At 40.5% G+C, this 23,447-nt stretch overlaps 1 protein-coding gene across 1 annotated transcript; it reads left to right on the top strand.

Moving 5' to 3' along the window:
* The first annotated feature begins 1,084 nt into the window (after positions 1–1,084).
* Positions 1,085–15,332, top strand: LOC148349350 (organic solute transporter subunit alpha-like). The gene is made up of 8 exons (XM_088321680.1): positions 1,085–1,160; positions 4,904–5,055; positions 5,117–5,190; positions 7,901–8,059; positions 11,055–11,166; positions 11,238–11,384; positions 14,995–15,100; positions 15,172–15,332. The coding sequence occupies exons 1-8, from the start codon at positions 1,085–1,087 to the stop codon at positions 15,330–15,332; spliced, it is 987 nt and encodes a 328-aa protein (XP_088177806.1).
* Positions 15,333–23,447: the final 8,115 nt, after the last annotated feature.

The following is a 23,447-nucleotide window of genomic DNA, read 5'->3' as shown; positions in this document are numbered from 1 at the left end:
CTGTCCCTGTAAAAGATTTCCTTGCTTCTTTATGTAATAGTCCAGATCATTGATTGGTTATGGCCATGCAACTTAGCGAGAGTAACGATTTTCATATTTCTCGATTATCGCGATCTTTGTTTCCATGGTTATCATGTGTTATTCCCTTTTTCAGCACTGCAAGCTTTAAGATCCTTAAGACTGAGAGAAGAGCGATAAAGGAATCTTGAAAGGGAATTCAGCCAATAGAATATTGGAATTTTTAAGATGAAATTAAGCAAACCAATAGCAGCGCAGCATTTCATATGGTGTGAACCAATAGCAGACGATGTAAGTGCAGCCTACACAAATTACATATTCATTTATTACTGATTGATTTCTTTCTATATTTTTGATGTTTTGGATCTTATTTGGTGTAGCATTTAAAAACATTTCTTTCAGTACAGTGGAATGTTTTTAATAGGAAAACCTGATTCAGCCCAACCTCATCAAGACCCTAGCTGTGTAGGCCCTCCAAGTACAATAGTGACAACAGTACGATAAAAAGTAGTGTAATAACTAGCAGCAACAAAATTGCCAAATAATTTGATAAATAAAAAATGAGTAACTGGCAAGATATTTGTCTGATTTTTTTTTTCAGTTTTGCCTCTGAGCCTGTCAGTCCTTGTGTTAAGGTACCAGACTGGGCAGTGAGCAGCCAATGATTGCCTGGCCTGAGTTGGTAAGGACTCTCAATCTATCCTGGAGGAAAGTGAGTAAGGAAATCGGACAAACCCAAACATGCCAGGAGCTCTCAATCAGCATTTTTCAATTTCCCCGAAAGGACTGACCAACGCCCGGGCAAAGTTCATTCCCGCCGATGCATTCACCGGCGTCGTTTTAATGAGCGCTGTGAATGAATGAGCCAAAGTTACTTATGGAAAGATTCTCGTAAAGCTGACTTCCTGACGTGTCATCCAGTCACAGCTCCTTAAATGCGGCCTGAGGTCAAAGTACGACTTCAAGGACAAAGACTTGCCTCTTTTTTTCTGAGTTTGCAGGACTCGGAGCCCAGAGGGTGAGGAAATTCCCCGAGAACATCATGGAGAACATCGTGGAGAACATCATGGAGGACGTCGGAAACAGCACGGTGGATCCTGCCTGCTTGCAAGAACCTCCTTTGGCCAGCGATGTCATCAAGCGTGAGTCGCAAGCACACGCCCAACAAGATTGAGCATCCCAGGCCCGTTCAGCTTTTGTCATTCTAGGTTCATTTTCTAACAAATAATTTAAAGGAAGAGAATTGGAATGAATATGGGTAATTATGGGGATTTGAGTAACGGCTTCAATGTAGCCCAGTGTAGCGGAGTAAGAGTACAGTTTCTTCTTCGCAAATCTACTCAAGTAAAAGAGAAAATATAGTAATTTTAAAAATGTAACTGGTTACTACCCACCTCTGTCCCCTAGGACTATTCTGTTCTGTTAGCACATATTCTCGCCACTAGCCACATTTCAGCATAGCTTCAGTGACTTTTTATTAGTTGCTAGCATCTCTTTAGCAGCAAACTCCAGTTTTACAGACCTTAAAATGCATCGGTAATATTTGATTACTAGATGGCACTGTTTTTTTTTTAATGCAAACGAAAACCAGTGCTAAGACCACAGCGTAGCAGCAAGATGCCAGAAAAAACATGGCGGCGACTTCGAGGTCGGGATTCCACTATGACAAAGGAATACATTTTTCTCAACCTACGATTTTCTTTTGTAGAAATGATGTTTGGTATGATAGTTTGTGTATTTTTAGTTAGTATTCAAATCATTTTTTTTTTTTTACTGAATGAAAAGAGGCATTAAATATCCCACACTGTCCATTGAATTACTTGTGCTAGCATTGTGGAAATGACCACGAGCAGCTACTTCCTGTGTCTATATTCTAACTCAAATCTAAAAGTTTGTTGTATAAACGTCATTAGCCTATCGCTAACGCTAAAACGTCAATAAAAGCCTATATAATGTTATCGCGTTACTAGCATCTACTTTTAGAGTTTTATACATGTAAGAAACACTCCTCAAAGGATCTTTATAAGAATTTCGGTTTAGTAATTTATATAATGAATTATGTAACAATAGTCTGTAGTTTCCAAGATTCTGTGGTCTGTGCAGCCCTTTGAGACTCCTTGTGATTAAGGGCGTCACAAATGACTTGACTACTGTTTATACTGTAGCAGGGATGCTAAACTTAGTTTGGCTCTAGGGCAAAATCCAGACTTTCTGTTTTCCAGCTGGCCGGATCATTAAAGTCAACTACAATTTTTTTGCTTTGGTTCTCAGTATTATGCTTTATGCATTCGTAATCTACCCATTATATTATTATCCATTATCTGCACCGCTTATCCTCAGTAGGGTCGCGGGGGCGCTGGAGCCCATCCCAGCTATCTTCGAGCAGTGGGCAGGGGACACCCTGAACTGGTTGCCAGCCAGTCGCAGGGCATACAGAGACAGCTCATTCACACCTAGGGACCGGCCAATCAACCTGACATGCATGTTTTTGGAGTGTGGGATGAAACCCACGCAAGCATGGGGAGAACATGCAAACTCCACACAGGAGGTTCGATCTCATGACACACGCGCTAACCACTGCGCCGCCGTGCTACCCTAGTAATCTACCCTACATATTATAATCACAGATGACAAAGGATCTTTTCTAAACACAATTTATTCATTCACAAAAACGATTTTCATGTTTGGCAATGAATGTGTCAACTGGTTTATTTTAACATTTTGAGTGACAACAGTTTCACATCTAAACCAAGTCACCACGCTATACAAACCCAACCCTGCCCTCTAGCGGCTGCAGAGAGCATTTGGTTTGCGTTTATTAAAAAAAAATCAAAACTTTTGATAGAAGAGACTTGCTTCTTTTTTGACGTACTCAGAAATTTATAGCGGTCCGGATTATATTATCCAACAGGCCGGATTTGGGCCACAGTCTTTATGTTTGACATGACGATTTATTGGATAAAAAATAAACATAAATGAGTAAAATACTGACAAATGTTTATTCATGATTTTTATTTTATTTCATAACAAATCATTAAAAAACTGAAATGCTGTTTATAACATTACAAGAAAATATGAATAAGTAAAACAAGGCACTTCTTGAAAAAAGTACATATTTACTACAATTCGATTTATTATTTTTACTTCATTTTATAACAAATGCTTCTTTAAAAAGAAGATTAAAATAAATACTGTTTGTAGCAGTCGTGGGCCGCATCTGTTTGAAAAAAATTGATTATTGATGTATCTAATTTTTGATAAATACCAAAAGAATGTCCTCATTCCGATACCTTGGCACTACATGGAAACGTATAACATAATCCAATCCGTTTTTTTCTCATTTGTATAGCTGCACGTGTGTTTTATTGTCTAAAGCAGGGACGTCAAACTCATTTTAACTCACACGATAGAACAAACATTCTCTCGGAGGCCGGGGTAGATTATAGAGAAAGAAAAAAAGAGAGAAAGAAGTAAGAAAAAGAGACGGAGAGAAAAGTAGAGAGGGTGGGACCAAGACAGAGAGAGAGGGAGAAAGAGAGAGACAAAAGAGAGAAAGAGAACCTGAGAAACAAAAGAGCCAAAAAGAGAAATAGTGAGAGAGGGGGGAAGAAAGAGAGAGAAATTAAGACATCCAAATATAAATAGAAAGGGAGAAGGGGAGAGCAAGAGAGAGAGGGAGAGAAAGACAGAAAAGAGATAAAAGGTAAAAAGGTAAAAAGGAAGAGACAGCAAAAAAGGTAAAAGACAGAGAGAACGAAACAAAGAGGAACAAAGAAAGAGAAAAAGAAAGAGAGAGAGAGAGAGAGAGAGAGAGAGAAATAAAAGTACAGCGTTTGTGAGAGGCACCTGGCTTTGGCAACATCAAGTGGACATATTTCAACCTGCAGCTCGTTTTTCTCTTGCGCTTCCCTCAGTGTTGCCGGATTCAATCCCTTAGGGGGGCTGATCCGGCCCACGGGCCACCTGTTTTTGACACCTCTGGTCTAAAGGGACCATTTCATCCAATTGGTTTTGAAACTCACAAAATATACAAATAAATACATTTATATGCAAATAAAAATGTACTAATAACTGTCCAGTAATGGAGAAGGAGTGATTAAAAGGCCGGAGACAAAATGGATATGGAGTGTCTTGGCTAAGTTTTTTTGCAAGCTCTCAAAATTGTACAAGCCAAAAAGGCTTCAATGCTTCCACGGTCAGGGTTGAGTAGGGTTACTTTAACTGGATTACTTTCAATTACTTTTGGATTACTCTAATACCAAATATGCTAATAAAAGACAAAAGAAACTAAATATGAATACAATTATGACTCACAACAGGTGGTAAGCTTTCTCTCCTGGCTTTGATCTCTTTGATCTCCGGCAAAACTAACATCAAATGCGACAGAAACAAAATGAAAATAAATCCAAACAGCTTGCCAACATCATTTTTGCCGTTCCATGTCTTCCGTTACTTCCCAAGCCTGCACAAAATGTAGTCATTTTATTCACATTTAGTTTCTTTTGTCTTTTATTAGCATATTTGGTATTAATCCAGTTAAAGTAACCCTACCCAACCCTGTCCACGCTTTAGTGTACATGGGCCATCACAAGAGAGCCCCCTTTATTAAGGACAAAAATTGATATTTTGCTCAAAAAAAACATGGCATGCTTTGGCGACATCCAGCGGACAAACTAAGACCGGCAGGTCATTGTTTGACTAGAAGCGGCAGAAGTTTGGTAACCCCAGGTTTATAGAATAGAAAATAAATACAAGCAAAAGAAGGTATCCCTTAAAAAAAGCCTGCATGTTTGAGACCCCTGCTCACCAGGATAAATGAAGGAGGCCCAAATGGACCTCAAGACAACTTTTCTTCTTTTTTCTGTCTTTTGTGTCGTCCAATCAGAGCTGGACGCGTTCGGAATGTGTCTCTACGCCATGCTAACGTCCATGTCGGCCATTTCTCTGCTGCTTTACCTGGAGCAATGCGTTTACGTTTACAAGAAGTTGCCCCACCCCAAGAAGATCACCATCATGTGGGTCAACGGCGCCGCCCCGGTAAGCTAGCCGGCAGGTAAACGATAACCACTTCGCTTGACCTTCAATTTTTCTCCTCAAGGTCATCGCCACCATGGCTTGCTTCGGCATGTGGATTCCCAGAGCCGTTATGTTTACCGACATGGTCTCAAATTGGTGAGTTTGGGATGCACCCGTGAATGAAATGCCAAAAATATGTATTTTTTGCACTGTATTGCGAAAAAAGGTGCAATCCACTCCATTATCTGCACCGCTTATCCTCAGTAGGGTCGCGGGGGTTCTGGAGCCCATCCCAGTTGTCTTCAGGCAGTGGGCAGGGGACACCCTGAAATGGTTGCCAGCCAGTTGCAGGGTACACAGAGACATAACTCACTCACCCATTCACACCTAGGGACAATTTGGAAAGTGGGAGGAAACCGGGAAGAAGCACGGGGAGAACATGCAAACTCCGCACAGGAAGGCTGGTAGCTGGATTTGATCCCATAGACTCAGAACTGTGCAATAGCAAGTGATAAGAAAACAGGCATGTTATCACTATAAGTGTTTTGTTTATTATATTCTCATAAAACAACGTGAAAAAGGGCATGTAAGTGCTTCAAAAACACCAGGAATACAATATAGTGATAAAGAAAGAAGTAAAACTGTGACAGCAAACAACACAAACACCTTCATTCTACTTTGAGTCACGTTGGCATGAAAATGAATGGCTTACAACTGCTAAATTGTCTCTCCATTTAATTACATATTTTTGAGGCTAGTGACAAGAAAACAGGAGTAGTAGGAAGTTGATTGTGAAGATACAAAAATAGTCGCAGTCTTATGCAAGCTGTAGTCAAAAGTAATAGTAAATTCAACTCTCCTTGCACATATCCTAACATCTAGCGTTGATATCTGTGACTAACAGATTGAATGTCACACACAAAGTATGTATTTACCAATTAAAGCTGCTCAACTTTAGATATTTACATCTGTAGTGTTAGTATGTCAGCATTAGCCGAAGTCTGGCTAGCGGCTAACAAAGAATTTGAGGACAAATAGTTTGAAATTCTAAAACACAGTATGTGTTTGTCAATTAAAACGCCTTAGGTATAGATAGTTAGCTCTGCACTGTTAGCTTGTAAAAATTAGCCAAAATCCGTCTAGCGGCTAGCAAAAAGTCTGGGGAAGAACGTATTGAAATTCACACACATAAGTATGTATTTATCAATTAAAGCAGCTCAACTTTAAGTAGTTAGCACTGTAGGGTTAGTATTTAACCATTAGCCATAGTCTGGCTAGCAGCTAACAAAAATATAGTAATCACTAAATAAAATGTCTCAACTGTAGATAGTTAGCTCAGTTGTGTTAGCATGTAAACATTAGCTAAAGTCTGGTCAGTGGATAATAAAAACCTAAAAGCAGAGGGCAACAAAAACTTTTGAGGAAATATTTTGTTTCCCCTTCTGTGCAAAACTAAAATTAGGACCTGCGTTATTGGGGAGTTTCGCCTCAACTATAGATAGTTAAATCTGTGGTGTTAGCTTGTCAAAATTAGCCAAAGTCCGGCTATCAGCTAACGAAAAATATAGTACTCACCAATTGAAATGTCTCAACTATAGATAGTTAGCTCTGTTGTTTAGCATGTAAAACCTAGCTAGCGTCTGGTCAGCGGATAACAAAAACTTTAAAGCAGAGGGCCACAAAAGCTTTTGAGAAAGTACCTCGTTTCCTTCCTGTGCAAAAGTAAAATTAGGACCTGTGTTATTGGGGAGTTTCTCCTCAACTTGTGATACTTAAATCAGTGGTGTTAGCTTGTCAAAATTAGCCAAAGTCCGGCTATCAGCTAACAAACAATATAGTATTCACCAATTGAAATGTCTCAACTATAGATAGTTAGCTCTGTTGTTTAGCATGTAAAACCTAGCTAGCGTCTGGTCAGCGGATAACAAAAACTTTAAAGCAGAGGGCCACAAAAGCTTTTGAGAAAGTACCTCGTTTCCTTCCTGTGCAAAAGTAAAATTAGGACCTGTGTTATTGGGGAGTTTCTCCTCAACTTGTGATACTTAAATCAGTGGTGTTAGCTTGTCAAAATTAGCCAAAGTCCGGCTATCAGCTAACAAACAATATAGTATTCACCAATTGAAATGTCTCAACTATAGATAGTTAGCTCTGTTGTTTAGCATGTAAAACCTAGCTAGCGTCTGGTCAGTGGATAACAAAAACCTTAAAGCAGAGGGCCACAAAAGCTTTTGAGAAAGTACCTAGTTTTCTTCCTGTGCAAAAGTCAAATTAGGACCTGCGTTATTGGGGAGTTTCTCCTCAACTTGTGATAGTTAAATCTGTGGTGTTAGCTTGTCAAAATTAGCCAAAGTCCGGCTATCAGCTAACAAAAAATATAGTATTCACCAAATGAAATGTCTCAACTATAGATAGTTAGCTCTGTTGTTTAGCATGTAAAACCTAGTTAGCGACTGGTCAGCGGATAACAAAAACCTTAAAGCATAGGGCCACAAAAGCTTTTGAGAAAATACCTCGTTTCCTTCCTGTGCAAAAGTCAAATTAGGACCTGCGTTATTGGGGAGTTTCTCCTCAACTTGTGATAGTTAAATCTGTGGTGTTAGCTTGTCAAAATTAGCCAAAGTAAGGCTAATTTCTGGGAAGAACAGCTTGAAATTCACACATAGCAACCGCATTGTGCACTGACTCGCCCCTGAGTGAAAGCCAGCTTTAAACGGCTCGCCTCACCTTAGATATCACGACATTGAAATTTCGGAAGCTGCGTTTCGGTTTTATGTATGTCCAAAAATGCACTTTTACTTATTTTTGGCAGAAAAATTCCGTGTGGCGGGTGGTGTTGAACCTGCAAGTGCTTGACATGTGCGCGCAGTTATTTTGCAGTGGTGGTGTACAAAGTTTTGGTCCTGCTGATCGAAGAGTTAGGGGGCAGCCAGGTTTTCTTGCGGCGTTTTTCCGGCAAAACCTTCAAGATCACCACCGGGCCTTGCTGCTGCTGTTGCCTGTGTTTACCACGCGTGGCCGTGTCCAGGTACGTTGCCGAATACGTAGAAATATATATTTAGCCACGAATATAAGTCATTGAAACATATGAACATATAAGATAATGACCTAACACATGACATCAATGCCATTTATTAATTTATTTGTGCATTTTGTCATTGATTTTGCCTTCTTTTTCTTTATTTTGTCGTGTATTTTATCACTATCTGGTATTTTATTCAAACTGGCTGAGCTTTTCACCGATTGGTTGATCAGTGATGTACAGTGCACTCAGCCGGTTTGACCCGCCCCCCTCATTTGAATAAAATGTGATGAAATACACGTCAAAGTACACAAGGAAATAAACGCTAAAATACACAACAAAATTATTGGCAAAATACTGTAAGGGAAATCATGGTCTAAATGGGCCTTTTATACTATAGTATTTATTCTTATACCCAATATACTGTATACTTTTATACTCTTACTTTTATACCTTTATACAGTATTGTTTATATTTCTTTCATGCTCAATAAGTGTGTGGTTTTCGCAAACACCTCCAAGGTCAGGAGAATAAGTTCTGAGGCACCCAGGGATGTGCCTCTGATTAAAAAGCTACAACTCGACAGCCACAATGAAGCCTGCTCGCTGGCAAATCAAGATGAACACCCCCACATTCCAAGCCGAGAGCTTGCTTTTCTTCTCACACAGATGCATTGTGTTTACAAAGTTTCACTATCCCTATTACTTAGTTATTATACTTGCAAGCCACCTAACAAGCAATATTATACACTGCATTTAAATATGTTCCTGTCTGAACCAGACCAGATTCATTTCCTGTTTGCCTTGTCCGTTTTGCTTACTTTTCTTAAAAAAACGAGTTTGTTTGTCACTCAAAAGTCTCTTATTTCATCCTGACATCGTTTTAAATCTGGCAATACACAACACAATAAACAACTAAATCAATATCAACATAAAAAAATGACAAAATACAGAACAAGATACAGGACAAAATGAACACAAAATACACCAAAAAACGTGACAAAATACATGACAAAATAGATAGCCCAAAAATACTATTGACAAAATACATGACGAAATACACAACAACAAAAAATATCGAAATATAAAAATAAAAATTAATGACAAAACACACGCTTAAATAAATGACAAAATACACAATAAAATCAAAACCATGAGAAATAAAAGACGAAATAAACGAAAAAATACACAACATAAATATCGAAATGAGAAAAAGACAAAATACACATGAATGAATTACAAAATACACAAGAAAATAATTACATAAATAAAAAAATGAGAAATGCGTCGTTAATGACAAATGAGAAAAATACATTACAAAATAATTGACATAAAACACAACAAATTTACAGGTGACAATAGATACATAAATAAATAACTAACCAAATACAAACTACACAACAAAATTAATAAACAAAAGAAAATGCACAACCAAAATAATCATTGACATAAATAAATGACAAAATAATGATTAAATACACAACATACTACATAATAAAAATCAATATTGAAATTAAAAAAGACCAAAAAAATCACATAATACCCACTAAAATATGACTAAATACATGCGATAATAATCATCGACATGAATAAATGACAAAATACTTACAAAATAATGACTAAATACACTGCAAACTACACAATTGTCAGGATTAGCAATCATTTGGCGCCAACCGCTGCGGGCTCTGATTGGCTCCCTGTCCCTTTTCAAACCCAGTCCTGTCAATGCTCTGTTGTCAGTCCGACTGCGAACCTCTGTGTATACAAGGCAAGCCTTTTTCGACCCTGACTCCCACCTGTCCCGTTTTTGCTCCTGTTTCTCTCCGGCTACGACCTGTTTTGATTCCGACCACATCTGCTCTCCCGTCCCGGCTTACGACCCATTTTGGTTCCTGACTACGTCTACTCTCCCGTCCTGGCTTACGACTCGTTTCCGACCCCAACCACGTTTTTGCTCTCCCTGTCCCGGCAATCGACCTGTTTTCTGTCCCTGACACCGCCATCGCGCGCTACGGAAGATCCACTTCCGTGTTCGGATCACAATCCGAGTACGAGAGCGACTTGCTTCTCGCGTCCAGCGAACATCGGATCAATAAAACTTGTGGTAAACGTTACGCAATTGGGTCCTGTTTCCGTTCTGGTCCTGACAACAATAAATCAATATTGAAATAAAAAAGACCAAAAAAAACATACATTATACCCACTAAAATATGACTAAATACATGACAAATTCCTTAAAAAATACATAACATAGAACAAAAAACACGACACAATAAATGACCAAATACACTACAATACAGATATCAAAATGACAAAATACACGTCTGAATAAATATTCTAATAAATACAAAACGAAATACATAACACAGTACTTACAAAATATACATCAAAATAAATCCCGATATGAATAATACATTTGTCATGATTACCGATATGCTTCACCTGTGCCCGCTGCTTTGGCGCCAACTGCCTCGGACTCTGATTGGCTCTCTGTCCCTATTTAAACCCACTCCTATCTGTCCCCTGTTGTCAGTCCGTCTGCGAACCTCAGTTTACTCTAGGCAAGCTTTTCGACCCTGACTCACTCCTGTGTTTCTCCCGTCTGTTTCCCGGCTTCGACCCGTTTTTTGATCTTGACCACGTCTACTCTCCTCTCCTGGCTTTCGACTCGTTGCCGATCCCGACTACGTTTTTTGCTCTCCTGTCCCGGCTACTGACCCGTTTTTTTTTCGTTCCCAACACCGCCATCGCTCGCCACGGAAGTGCCACTTCCGAGCTCAGAGCGACCTGCTTCCCACGACCAGCGAGCACCAGATCGTGTGTGCAATCCTTTTCTTTATTCCCAATAAAACTGAAACGTAACGCAAGTGGGTCCTGTCTCCGTTCTGGCCCTGACAACATTCATTCATATTCACTCATATTTCTATCTATTTTCATATTTCTACTTTTTTTTTTCAAGCTCATCTTCTTCCAAAACGAGTCCTTTCTTTCCCATTTTGTAGTCGTTTGCTGTTCCTGCTAAAGTTAGGCGCCCTGCAATACGCCATCTTGAAAACGGCGCTGAGCATCCTGTCCATCATCCTGTGGACCAACGGCAACTTCGACCTGGCCGACGTAAGTGAGTGGGCGGGTCCTCAGACGCGATGGCGGCACCCGATTGGCCGATATGACGTTCTATCTTCCAGTTGGAGATCACCGGCACGGCCATTTGGATCAACCCATTTATCGGCGTTCTCACCATCACGTCGCTGTGGCCAGTAGCAATTGTCTTCATGAACACTAACTCGTTTTTACGAAGAATCAACATCGTACCCAAGTACGCAATGTATCAAGTGAGTAGACCAATGGCCAGCAAGCGTGGTGAATATAGCCACTCCCCTCTCTAAGTAAATGAATCGCAAATTCCATTCAACTTTCCTAAAAACTCGTCGCTGTGGCCAGTACCCATCATTTTAATGAACACTGTTGGGGGAAAAAACTATTAAAAATGTAACGTTTACCAAATTATTCGAATTATTTATCTGACTCCATTAACCAAACATAACCTTCATTCTCCCAACAATGCATGCTCTTTTCTTAATGAAACGGGGGCAGATTTATTTTCTTAAAGTATTTAACTAAGTGAATTCCATCGAATTTAGCCGAATTAGTCTAATTAGTCTTCGTCGAGCCTCCCTCTCACGATCGATCTCCCATCTCTTCTGAAGTTCTGTCTTCTGAAGTTCTTTTCGAAAGCCGGTGTGTTGGTGTTAAAGTTAAATTTTATATAAACTCTATGTTGGCAGAATTACTCCAAAAAAAACAAGCATTAAGGTATTTGAAATTCCTAAGCGGGAGAGCACTATCCGGTGGCCCACTCCGGGCGAGTGCCCCGGCAGCCTCCCTGCTCCCGTGTGTGTAGTTAACTTTATTCACACAGGAAACAGAAAAATACACCGGAAATGCGACTTCAAAATAAAAGAGTACAAGACTGATAAACGTACAAGAGATGCAATTAGACTGATTATTGAAACGTTACTTCATGTGTGTGTGTGTGTGTGTGTGTGTGTGTGTGTGTGTGTGAAAGATTGTTTTTATATTTAGGAATATAAAAACAAGTTATATTCGCACAGTGAATTCTGAGAAATGTTACAACCAAAACGACCAACCTATCAGTTGGCCCCTCCCATGGGCGTGCCGACACCTCCCCTGGGCGTGCTGACTCCTTCCCTGGGCGGGTCAGGTGCCAGCTTCACCAACTCCTCGCTGAAAGGCGTCACACTGTTTAAGAAAACGTATATCAGCAAACCGCTTCTCAAAACAATGCCAAGCATTTATCAAAACAAGCGCCCCGTTATCAAAATTCCCCAGCCAAAACACTCCGCACTCGGAACGGCGCGACCTGTCATCGAACTTAAGCCTCCTCTGTGAAAAATCTTCATTGCATTCAATAAATGTAACTTGTATAAAATCCCTTATAGTCAAATAAATAAAATATAAAATCCTTCAACACAAATTTGCTTTCACTCAGAATAAACCTAGTACGCAATGTACCAAGTGAGTAGACAAATGGCCAGCAAGCGTGGTGAATATAGCCACTCCCCTCTCCAAGTCTGCTCCCCTAGCTTTTTCAGTCAGAAACTCAAAATAATAGCAAACTTGTATGAAAGTGAAGATTTTTTGGCACATATGTTCCCTCTAACGATACTATAATCTTGTTCAGCACTGTGTTAAAGTATGAATACTTCTGAAGATCACCGATACCAGTACCGCTGCCCTCTTTTTTTCAATCAGTGACTAGAATTAATAGGCATCTGATATCGAGATTAAGTTTTTTACCTCGTATAGCACTTGTACCAGTACTACAATCGTTTTCAGCATTGTTTAAAGGTTTCAGTACTTCCGGTGTCTACTGCCCTTGCTTTCTCAGTCAGAAAAATTGTAGCATATCAGGGTTCGTACGGGTGCTTGAAATCCTGGAAAACGCTAGCATCTTTATGTTGTAGGGGGCGGCAGTGGCTCAGGAGGTAGAGCGCTCGGCTTGGGATCAAGAGATCTCAGTTCGAATTCCTCCGTGTTACATGTCGAAGTGTCCTTGGGTAAGACACTGAACCCCTGATACCCCCAATAAGCAGGTTAGCGCCTTACATGGCTGCACAGCCGCTATTGGGAAATGTGAAGCACACTGTAAAGCGCCTTGGGAAGTCTTGACTTGAAAAGCGCTATATAAATGCAGATAATTTCATTTCATTTCATTAAAGTCTTTGAATTTCAGGTGGGGGGTTGTAACTGCTTGGAGTTGTCGCCATATATCTCAATAAGTCTGCTAAAAAAATGGCGCCAACACTGCTCTCTGGTGGCTTTTTTTTTTTTTTTTTGCTTTTGCATTTCTTCTTTACTCGTGGTTAACAGCATTAGTTTGTATGACATTGTCCAAGAGTACCCAAGAGGAAAGGTGCATGCTGTCAGGACCAGAACGGAAACATGTACTTGTCAAGTTTATCACAAGATTTATTGAAAAAGAGAGGAAGAAGACGATCCGGTGTTCGCTTGGCGCGGGAAGCAAGTCGCTCTCATACTCGGATTGTGACCCGAACACGGAGGTGGATCTTCCGTAGCGAGCGATGGCGGTGTCAGGGGCAGAAAACTGATCGGTAGCGTGGTCAGCGTCAGAAACGAGTTGTAAGCCGGGACGGGAGAGCAGACGTGGTCGGGATCACAACAGGTCGTAGCGGGAGACAAACAGGAGCAAAAAACAGGACAGGCGTTAGTCAGGGTCAGAAAAGGCTTGTCTAGTATACACTTTGCAGATTTGAAGACGGAATGACAACCGGGGACTGACAGGACTGGGTTCAAATAGGAACAGGGAGCCAATCAGAACCTGCGGCAGTTGGCGCCAAATGAGCGGGCACAGCTGAGTTACATCAGTAATCATGACACATGCTACACCAAAACAGGGCACTATGAAATGAGTATTAATGAAAGGATTACATATAAATCATGGATATTTATTATGGGCAATGCAAAAAATTAAAGTACAGTTTCCCAATGGTAAATTGTAATAGGAAGAACTTCCTGCAACTGAAAATGTAAGCTACATTTTAACGTCATTTTTTACCCAACACCTATTGAGGAAGAAATTTGTCTTAAAAATATTTACAAAGCCATTTTCACGAATATATTTGCAATTTAATCAAGATCTAAAAATCATATATTTTGATAAATGCACACGTAAGATTAAAAATCCAATATGTAAATCATAGATATGTCACAGACCAGGAACGGAGACGGGACCCAATTGCGTTCGTTTTACTCAATTTTATGTAGAAGGAGAAAGTCACGGGTAGCAGGAACGAGGAAGTGGCACTTCCGTGTCGAGTGAAGGTAGTCGTTGACAGCGAGAAAAAACAGGTCGATGGCCGGGGCGGAGGAGCAAAAACATAAACGGGTCCAGGAAAGAGGTCGGCAACGGGAATCAGACAGAAAACAGGGCAGGATAGAGTCAGAGAGTCACAAAAGCTTGCCTAGCTGGTAACATAGCTTCGAAGACGATCTGATGAGTGCTTTCAGGAAGAGGGGAGTTTAAAAAGAGTCCAACAGCCAATCAGGGTCCGTGGCTGTTGGCGATCAACGGGGCAGCCTCAGGTGCCCCGCATCAGTAATCATGACAAGATATAGTTTTTTGCAAAATACATGATTCACACCGGGTTTCTCTATTTAATGGTACTGGAAAAATGAGAAAGTTGGCTTCGAAAGTCCTTAACAATGTACTTAAATACAGACATGAGAAAAAATGCAAGAACAAAGGTGAAAGGTTTAGTGTTTGTGCCGATACTACATATCGTTTTCAGCATGGTTTTAAGGTATCGGTACTTCTGATGATCATCGATACCAGTATATACAGTGTCTGCTGCCCTCGCTTGTATGTACTGTTATGATTCTCGATTTTCTTTGAATCCACAGCTCATCTTGGTCCTAAGTCAGCTGCAGACGTCCATCATTAACATCCTGGCCCTGGACGGCACCATCGCCTGTGCCCCGCCCTTTTCCTCGCAAGCCCGCGGATCCAGTAAGAAAAACCTTTCCGTTCTCTAAACGGCGCCCCCTTGTGGCCGTGGACTCTGATGTTTCCCTTCGCAGTGCTGAGTCAGCAGATGATGATCATGGAGATGTTCATCATCACGCTGGTCACTCGCTTCTTCTACCGACGCACTTACGAGTCACTTCCCTCGCCGGCGTACGAGCATGCCGAGAAGGCCGACACTCAGTTTACCAAAAGTCACCTGGAGCACCACGTGTGAAGGGGAAAAGGGACTCACCTGAGGTATAGGCCTCATCTGAGGTATCGGCGCACCTCTTGCTCGCCAATGTGGGGGGGCCCAACTACCTCAAAAATTTGATCCTATCATATTATAGAAAAAAAACTCACAGTGATACCTCTTCTTACGAGCTTAATTTGTTCCAGGATCGTGCTGGTAGCTTGAATTGCTCGCGCAAACGAGTACATTTTTCCAATATGAAACAAATAAAACTAATTGGTCCACTCTCGTCCTCCATTTTCCCAGTATTTTAGACGTTTTTGATCATTTCACATTATGTACACAAGGGGTCACCAATGTGGTGCCCGTGGGCACTAGGGTGCCCCCTGAGGACAGCTGAGGTGCCCCCCGGACCTGAAAATAGCTCATCGAATTACCGTATTTTCCGCACTATAGGGCGCACCTAAAAGTCTTAATTTTTTTCAAAAGCTGACCATGCGCCTTATAATACAGTGCGCCTTATATATGGCTCAATATTATATTCGCAAGGTCTCGCAACTTACGCAACAGCCGCCGACTCGATTTTCCCCGAACGTGGAGTAGTCCGCGGTGTATGCTGGGATTTATATACCGGCGTTTCATTGGCTAACCAATGTGTCAATCATCATTTGAATCGATCACTATTGGCTAAAGTTATTTCGAGCCTCGGATAGGCTAGAGAGCCGAAACAAACCCTGCAATTGGCCGAAAAAGATGTGTCAATCATCCGTTAAATCGATCACTATTGGCTGAAGTTATTCAGAGCCTCGGATTGGCCAGAGGGCCAAAACAAACCCTGCAATTGGCCGAAAAAGATGTGTCAATCATCAGTTAAATCGATCGCTATTGGCTGAAGTTATCCGGAGCCTCGGATTGGCTAGATGGCCAAAACAAACCCTGCAATTGGCCGAGTTTAGCAATGGCGTAGCAAGCTTGCTAAAGTACACCATAAAGAAACATGTTTTATTAGTCTGTATTTGCAAATAATTTACTCTCCTGGATTTACTTCACTCACGGTTGTAAGAAGACCATGATTGCGTATCATTATTGAACGTGAGAACTTAGGTGAGCTATGCGGCTTTATATTTTCCCGGTATCTTGTTTTAGAACGATCTTGATGTTGCTGTGATGAGTTGAGTGAATTCAACTCAATTCCAAGTGTTTATTGTCATATGCACAGTAAAGTTGCGAGCGAAAAAGAAAATAGAAAGTAAGGAATGGTTGGCATTTCTTGAATTCCAAGACTTTAACATTCCGAATGATATTTGGAACGATGCATTTGAGTGACATCGTACGGACACCGCATCCGCACGTGTCTACGACACGTATTTGCTTCTTTGCAAGCTTTGGGAATGTTAAGGGGGTAATCAGTTGGACTGAATCATCTGACTGTTTTGTCGACGTTCCCATTGTAGCGCCTTATAATCCGGTGCGCCTTATCTATGGAAGATATAGGACCAAAAACTATTTTTTGGGGGTGCGCCCTATAACCCGGTGCGCCCTATAGTGCGGAAAATACGGTAGTTATCTGACTCCATTAATCAAACATAACCTTAATTCTCCTAACAATGCATGCTCTTTTCTTAATGGAAAAAATATTGCTGGGTCATCGTGATTATCCAATAAAATTTACAATTTTTACAAATTGACTGAGTATTTAACCCTACTTCGAATAATTCACCTGGTAATAACATAGTAATAACATAGTAACAACATAGTAGCAACATAGTAATAAAGTGACAAGTTATTTTAAAAAAATCCCTATTAAACTGAGTGCCCTTTGCACTAATTAGTAACCATTATCTGTCAACTTGAAAAAGGTTAAAGACCCCTGGTGGACATTGTTTTAACATTTTTTTAAGCAGGGAAAAAACGTCGATCTCATCTTGTCCATTTTGGCTCCAATTCCGATCATCTAGGTTACTGGTAGCAGATGACAATGTTGTTTGTTTTTGTAAGGATTTTTAATGTTTGTTGAGGGGAGGTAAAGTGCTCGTCTAGGGATCTAGAGGTCGCAGGTTCGATTCCAGGCTCCTCCTTGTTATATGCCGTAGTGTCCTTGGGCAGGACATTGAATCTCTAATACTCCCGATAAGCAGCTTGTTGCCTTGCATGGCTGACTCTGCTATCGGTGTGTGACTGTGTGTGTGAATGGGTAAGTTTTAAGCGCTTTGGGAGTTTTTTATTGACTTGAAAAGCGCGATATAAAAACTTACATTTATTACTTTTCAGTCATTAATAAGGAGCGCAACTGGCAGGGGTTGACGGGTGAGATTTAGAGATTGTTGATACGTAAGTGCTTACACCCACTCTTAAAATGAAAGCTCCTGTAACTTTAAACGAACATTTTGAAAAAATGCTAACAGCACAATTTTGTATTTTTTTTGCCTGTAGTAGTTTGCATGTGCAAACAGGACAAGCTGACGCTGGCGTTAAAACAGTTATGAGGGTGAGCAGTCTCATACAGTCTCTAGTGGTAGCCTCTGGGACTGCTCGTGAACTGGATTTCCCAAACTATAGTGAGCAAGATTTTTGTTAAAAAAAAAAAACTTAGTTTGAAATTATCGTGTTTAGACATGCTCGTATTAAGAGGTACCACTGTTCCTACAAATATATATTGTGTAAATAAATAACAATCAATACATCCTGTCTTACCTACATACAGTATATGACATATAAGCCATGTACCCATATATTTACAACTACAGAACTGAGAGATAAAGATGTGAGATTGAAAGTAAAATATATTTTATTTAAAAGTCAGAAGTAAGATGAATCAAACTAAATAGCATTGCCCAGACTCTGGCTGTATTCTTCAGATAATTACAAATAATAATAATAACAAATTTCAGTTATATTTTTTCCAAGCGGAATAAAATTAAGCTAAGAATCAAAAACAATGCCCACATTTTTAACGCAATGTTAAAAATCCAAGCATGAAAATCTTTCAGTTTTGAAGTTGTAAAATAGGGTGACCCATGTGAATTGTATAGATCTGAGGAGAAAATATTTTGAGGTGGGAAGGGGGTTATTGTGAGATTTCCCAGTGTCAATCGGACATTTGAGCTGGTCTATGAATTAAAATCTGTTTAGTTTGCGCAAGAAAGAGTACTGTATTCATTCGTGTATAGCGCACTTTTGATTTTATCTCATTATCACACTCTTTTTATTCATGGTACCAGAAACAAACGGACTGGAGAAAACAAAGTCCTCCTGAAAGATATAAATGCAGAAAAGCACAACAAGGGAAATAACTCTTTGGCGTATCTGTTGATAAATCGGACTTTGAAGTACATAAAATAATACCGTAGATTGTAAATGTTATGTTGGTATTTTGTTCATAGTTTTCAATATCTTGTACAAATTTTGGCTTAAAAAAAAAAAAATACAGATTTCTAATCGAAAACTGGGAGTGCGCGTTATACACAGTAAGTATTTCCTCCACACCCTTATGACTTTTTAAGCCCTGACCCATTTTCTTGCCTGAAAAACTTTCGGTAAAAGTTTATCTTTCAGTAAATCGCAGATACAGTGCCGTGAAAAAGTTTTTTTTTTTTTTTTTGCATATCTGTCACTCACAAAAGTTTTCAGATCACACAGAGACAACCCTAAAATGAAATGTTGATTCAATTTAGTAAGGCACAAAGTACATCAAAACCCATTTGGCGCTATGTGAAGAAGTAATTGCCCGCTGAAGTTGGTAGCAAGTGTGGACACCTTTGGCAGTGATATCAAGAATCATACCTTCAAGATAAATAGCAGTCTTTCACTATGCTGTGGAGGAATTTTGGCCCACTCTTCTTTGCAAACTCGCTTCAAATCTGCCATATTAGAGGTTTTTCTAGCATGAAGTGCCCGTTTAAGGATCGTTGTCCTGGTACATGATCGAAGAGCGCTTGAGTTTGAGGGCACGAACTGATGGTCGGATGTTCTCCTTATTCTGTCACTCACAGCAAGTTGTCCTGCTCCTTTCACAGACCCTTACACTGCTAGCACTGCTTTAGTGTTAGCATCATGTTCTTTTTGTCAAATGCTGTGCCGTTTTTATGCCAGGTGGAACAGTCTGCACACTTTCCAAATAGTTCCATTTTTGACTTATCCATCTACAGAATGTTCTGCCAAAGGTTTTGAGGATAATCAAGATGCTTTTTGGCAAATGTGAGACGACTCATTTGTGACAGTAGTTGTTTTTACCTGGTAACTCTCCCATGAATGCCATTTTTGGCCAACGTTTTTTCTAATAGTGGAGTCATGAACACTGACCTTAAGTGAGACCTGCAGTTCCTTGGATCGTTTTCGAGGTTCTTTTCTAACCACCTGGATGAGCCGTTGTCCCCCTCTTGGAGCCATCTTAGTTGGTGGTCTCCTCCAGGAAAGGTTTACCACTGTACCCAGTTTTTTTCCATTTGAGGATAATGGCTCTGACAGTGGTTTGTTCTAGCCCCACAGCCCAATAAATTTCAGTCGTTTTTTTTTCAATATCTTCTGGAATTTTCGATGGTGGCATGTCAATTGCGTACTTGAGATTTTGTAGCTTACTTCACTTTGTGTAACAGATTCAAGATTAAGTGATTTCTTGATTCAACACAGGTGGTGGCAAGTAACTTTGGGTGTGGCCTGGGGAACTTAACTCAGCTTTCCCATAACCGTGTTTACCGTAAATTCCGGACTATAGAGCGCACCTGATCATAAACGGCACCCACCACATTTTAAGAGGAAAATCGATTTTGTACTTACACAAGCCGCACCTGTATATAAGCCGCATGCGCCCACATTAAAAAATGGAACACAAACACAAAATTAACCCAAACCCAACTTTAAGTCCCGCGATTGAAACTGAATGTCCTTCATTAAAGTACACAGTCCAAAAATCACAGCCGGCAAAATGAATGGAAAATGATACCGGTACTTAAGGTTTGATGCAGACCTGCAGAGTCCGGGTCCCGTTGAAAGTAATCCAAGGAAAAAAGTGTATATTTCCAAAGGTAAGGGTGGGAAAAATATATATCCACTATTGTCCGCCGCGTCCACAAACAGGTCTCACCTTTACCCCACTTCCCGTCACCCCACGTTTGTTCCACCCCTTCTTTTTCATTCGCCCGTGCAAAACACATCAGAATGAGTGTCTAAAATAAATACATTACAAAAATATACAGTTGCAAATACATATTATATATGGTTACACATATTTACAAAGGAAGCCGGTACACCGAGAGAGTTTTCAAAGCTTTAAAAATAATAATATAACTTTCGTCCCAAACTGTGCCTGTGACAGGGCAGTTAATGGTAGCAACACGCTCGCAACACGCTCTCAACACAATAAACGGGTCTGTTAAAAAAACATACCGTACTTGTAAAAATCACGGTAAACCGTCCTCATCTTCTTCCTTAGAACTGAAGCCATCAAAGTCGTCTTCCTCAGTGTCAGAAAGAAACTTTGTCATATACTGTAGACGTCGTCCCACGCTCCCGCAGCCTCACTTGTGCTGTCACTGTCACTGGAACTCTCAACCACTCCTGATTCTGTGCCCTCCTCTCCGTCACGCAGCAGACCGGCTTTTCGGAACCCGTTGGTGATGGTGGATTTTTTGATGTGCCTTTCTTTTTGCATTTTGCATGATGAGGGTATGTTTACGCTAATTTAGTTTATGCACAAGCCAAGAAGTTGCAGTCTTCCTCGGCGCATATATTCCACCGGTCTAAATCTTACCTTTTGTACTCGAGCGCCGTTAGAAAAATTACACAAATTGGCCGCATCACTAAATAAGCCGCAGGGTTGAAAGTTTGGGGAAAAAAGTAGCGGCTTATAGTCCGGAATTTACGGTAGTTACAGTTACTGATGTAACAAAAGGGAGAGGGCAATTACTTTTACACATAGGGCCAGATAGGCCTAGATTTCTTGTGTGTCTTAATTGATAGAATCACCATTTTAAAACTGCATTTGGTATTTCCTTGGGTTGTCTCTGTGTAATAATAAAATTGGTTTGATGATCTGAAACCTTTGTGAGCGATAAATATGCAAAAAACACAGAAATCAAGAAGTCCTTAAAAGGTGCCGGGACTATGTCATGAAAAGCTTGTTTAAAGGACTACCATAACAGCATTTTGTATTTACTGTAATGAACAGTATCATCTTGAACTTAAAACAGGCGCTTCCTTGTTCCCTTTCCTCGGTAGTTATGTCATTTTTCTCATGACTTCTTTGTGTTCTGTGTCCACTCAAAGGCGCAGTCTTTTTCCTCTTCAAATCGGATAGATTGCGTCTAATAATAACCGTTGTTAGCCTCACATGTTTGTTTAAAAATAACGCATCCCCTCCTTTTGCTACCTGGAATATTTCATTTATACGCCGTTCTCTCAGTGGTGGGCTGTGCATTTCACACCTAGGCCTTTGACTTACTAAGTTTAACTTACTAAGTAACTAAGTCTGAACTAGTGATGTGTTTTTCACGGACGACCCGGATCTTGGAAGTTAAATTAGATGAGGACTCTGGTGGAGGAGAGGTGATTTAGGCTACCCCCTGGCCACGCATCTGGTTGTTCAAGCAACGTTTGTGCAAGAGGGGGGAGGGGTGGATGGTCCCTGGGGGCAGGGATGCAAAACTCATAAATCCTGTCATTTGCAACAAAATCTTAGTTAAACAACACAAAGAAGAACAATGACGGGTGGATCATAATAAAAAAAAGGCACCGAGAGAGAAGCCCGGCCAGACCCGAACGCAGTGATTGACATTTTAGGCCCGACCTGAATTTTGGGTCAGGCTCATGTCCGGCTCAGGCTTAAGATCTTACCCCAAGGCTGAAAGTGGCGGACAAAACCATTTCCTGCTTGCGAAAGATTTCACAGTTGTCCATCCTTTCCAAATCCATTCAATACGTGGACTGAGCAATTAGGGAAAAAAACATTGGACCGTGTGTACAGTAAGATCAACATCTAGTTGGATCCGCCCATCTCTGTCTGTCCCTCACCACCTCATACACCCACCCTCCGGAGGAAAACAAAACCTATACAACAAGGACAGTACAAACATCTTCTTTGTTCCTTTATCTCTTTGTTTTCCTTATATCCTCACTGTAAAATGTGGACCTGGAGTGCCACGTCCAATTTCGTTGTCACAATATATCCCATGTTGTAACAATGACAATAAAGGTATATTCTATTCTATTCGATTCTATTCTTAACAATTTTAAGCTTTTTTCCTCCTCCTTCAACCATTATGGGTTCACAAAATCTCTATTTAATCAACAAAACAATATATTTCGTTGCGCAGCTCGTTCTCTTCAAGTTTAATGGCGCAATTGCTTTGGGGGATTACCTCCTTCTAGGCAATCATTGCCTCGTGAATCGACTGAGGTTTCCTTATACCTCTCTAGTTTCCACCAACTCATGATCTGATTGGCTAAACCAACAGCATTCTCAAACACTGATGTTACAGTACACGGCCTTCAGTATTTTTTGTGAAGGCCCCTGGGTATATTTCTGATCCTAGCAACAAGTAATAGCTGTAATGTGATCGTTTGAATGCTTAAATATGAAAGCACGCATCTGGAAGCGGCACAACCAGGGAGAGGCAACGAAATGAAGCTTACAGGCAATTTGGAATTATTTAATAAGAGACCATAAGGAAACATATGTTGGCCTGGAGAGGGATGTGTGACATATCACAGAAAATGGTGCTTCTACAACCCTAGTGGTTAAGGAATCCAACCAACCAACCATTGATGGACAAAATGTAATTCACATCACATGATTCAGACCTTTTCTAGCCCAGCAGAGAAGGCCTTGCGGGTTCTGATGGCCCACCACTGCCTTCTTTAAATAGGGAAGTCAAAAGTGAGGATTTCATCTGATCTACTGTGTTTAATGTTATGGTCACACAATGGGGCCAGTGTAACGGATCTCGAACTCAACTCTCCATCAGCTGATGCGCGAAGGACGACACGTGTCGCCATCACGTTGCTGTCGGTCGGTGTATGGTAAGGGTCGGCGGATCGATCCAAATATCGATATTATCGATACTGAACAAGTACGCGGATCGGATTGATATGTCGTCTTGAGACCGATACTGCCTATCATGACAATGATGTTTCGAATGGGTTTTAAGATTATCCGTATAT

This window comes from Urocampus carinirostris, chromosome 17 (genome assembly GCF_059441175.1).
Source record: "Urocampus carinirostris isolate Australia breed hairy pipefish chromosome 17, RoL_Ucar_1.0, whole genome shotgun sequence".
NCBI lineage: Eukaryota > Metazoa > Chordata > Actinopteri > Syngnathiformes > Syngnathidae > Urocampus > Urocampus carinirostris.
The sequence above is the reverse complement of the archived record's forward strand: the minus strand, read 5'-3'. Positions and strand labels throughout refer to the sequence as shown.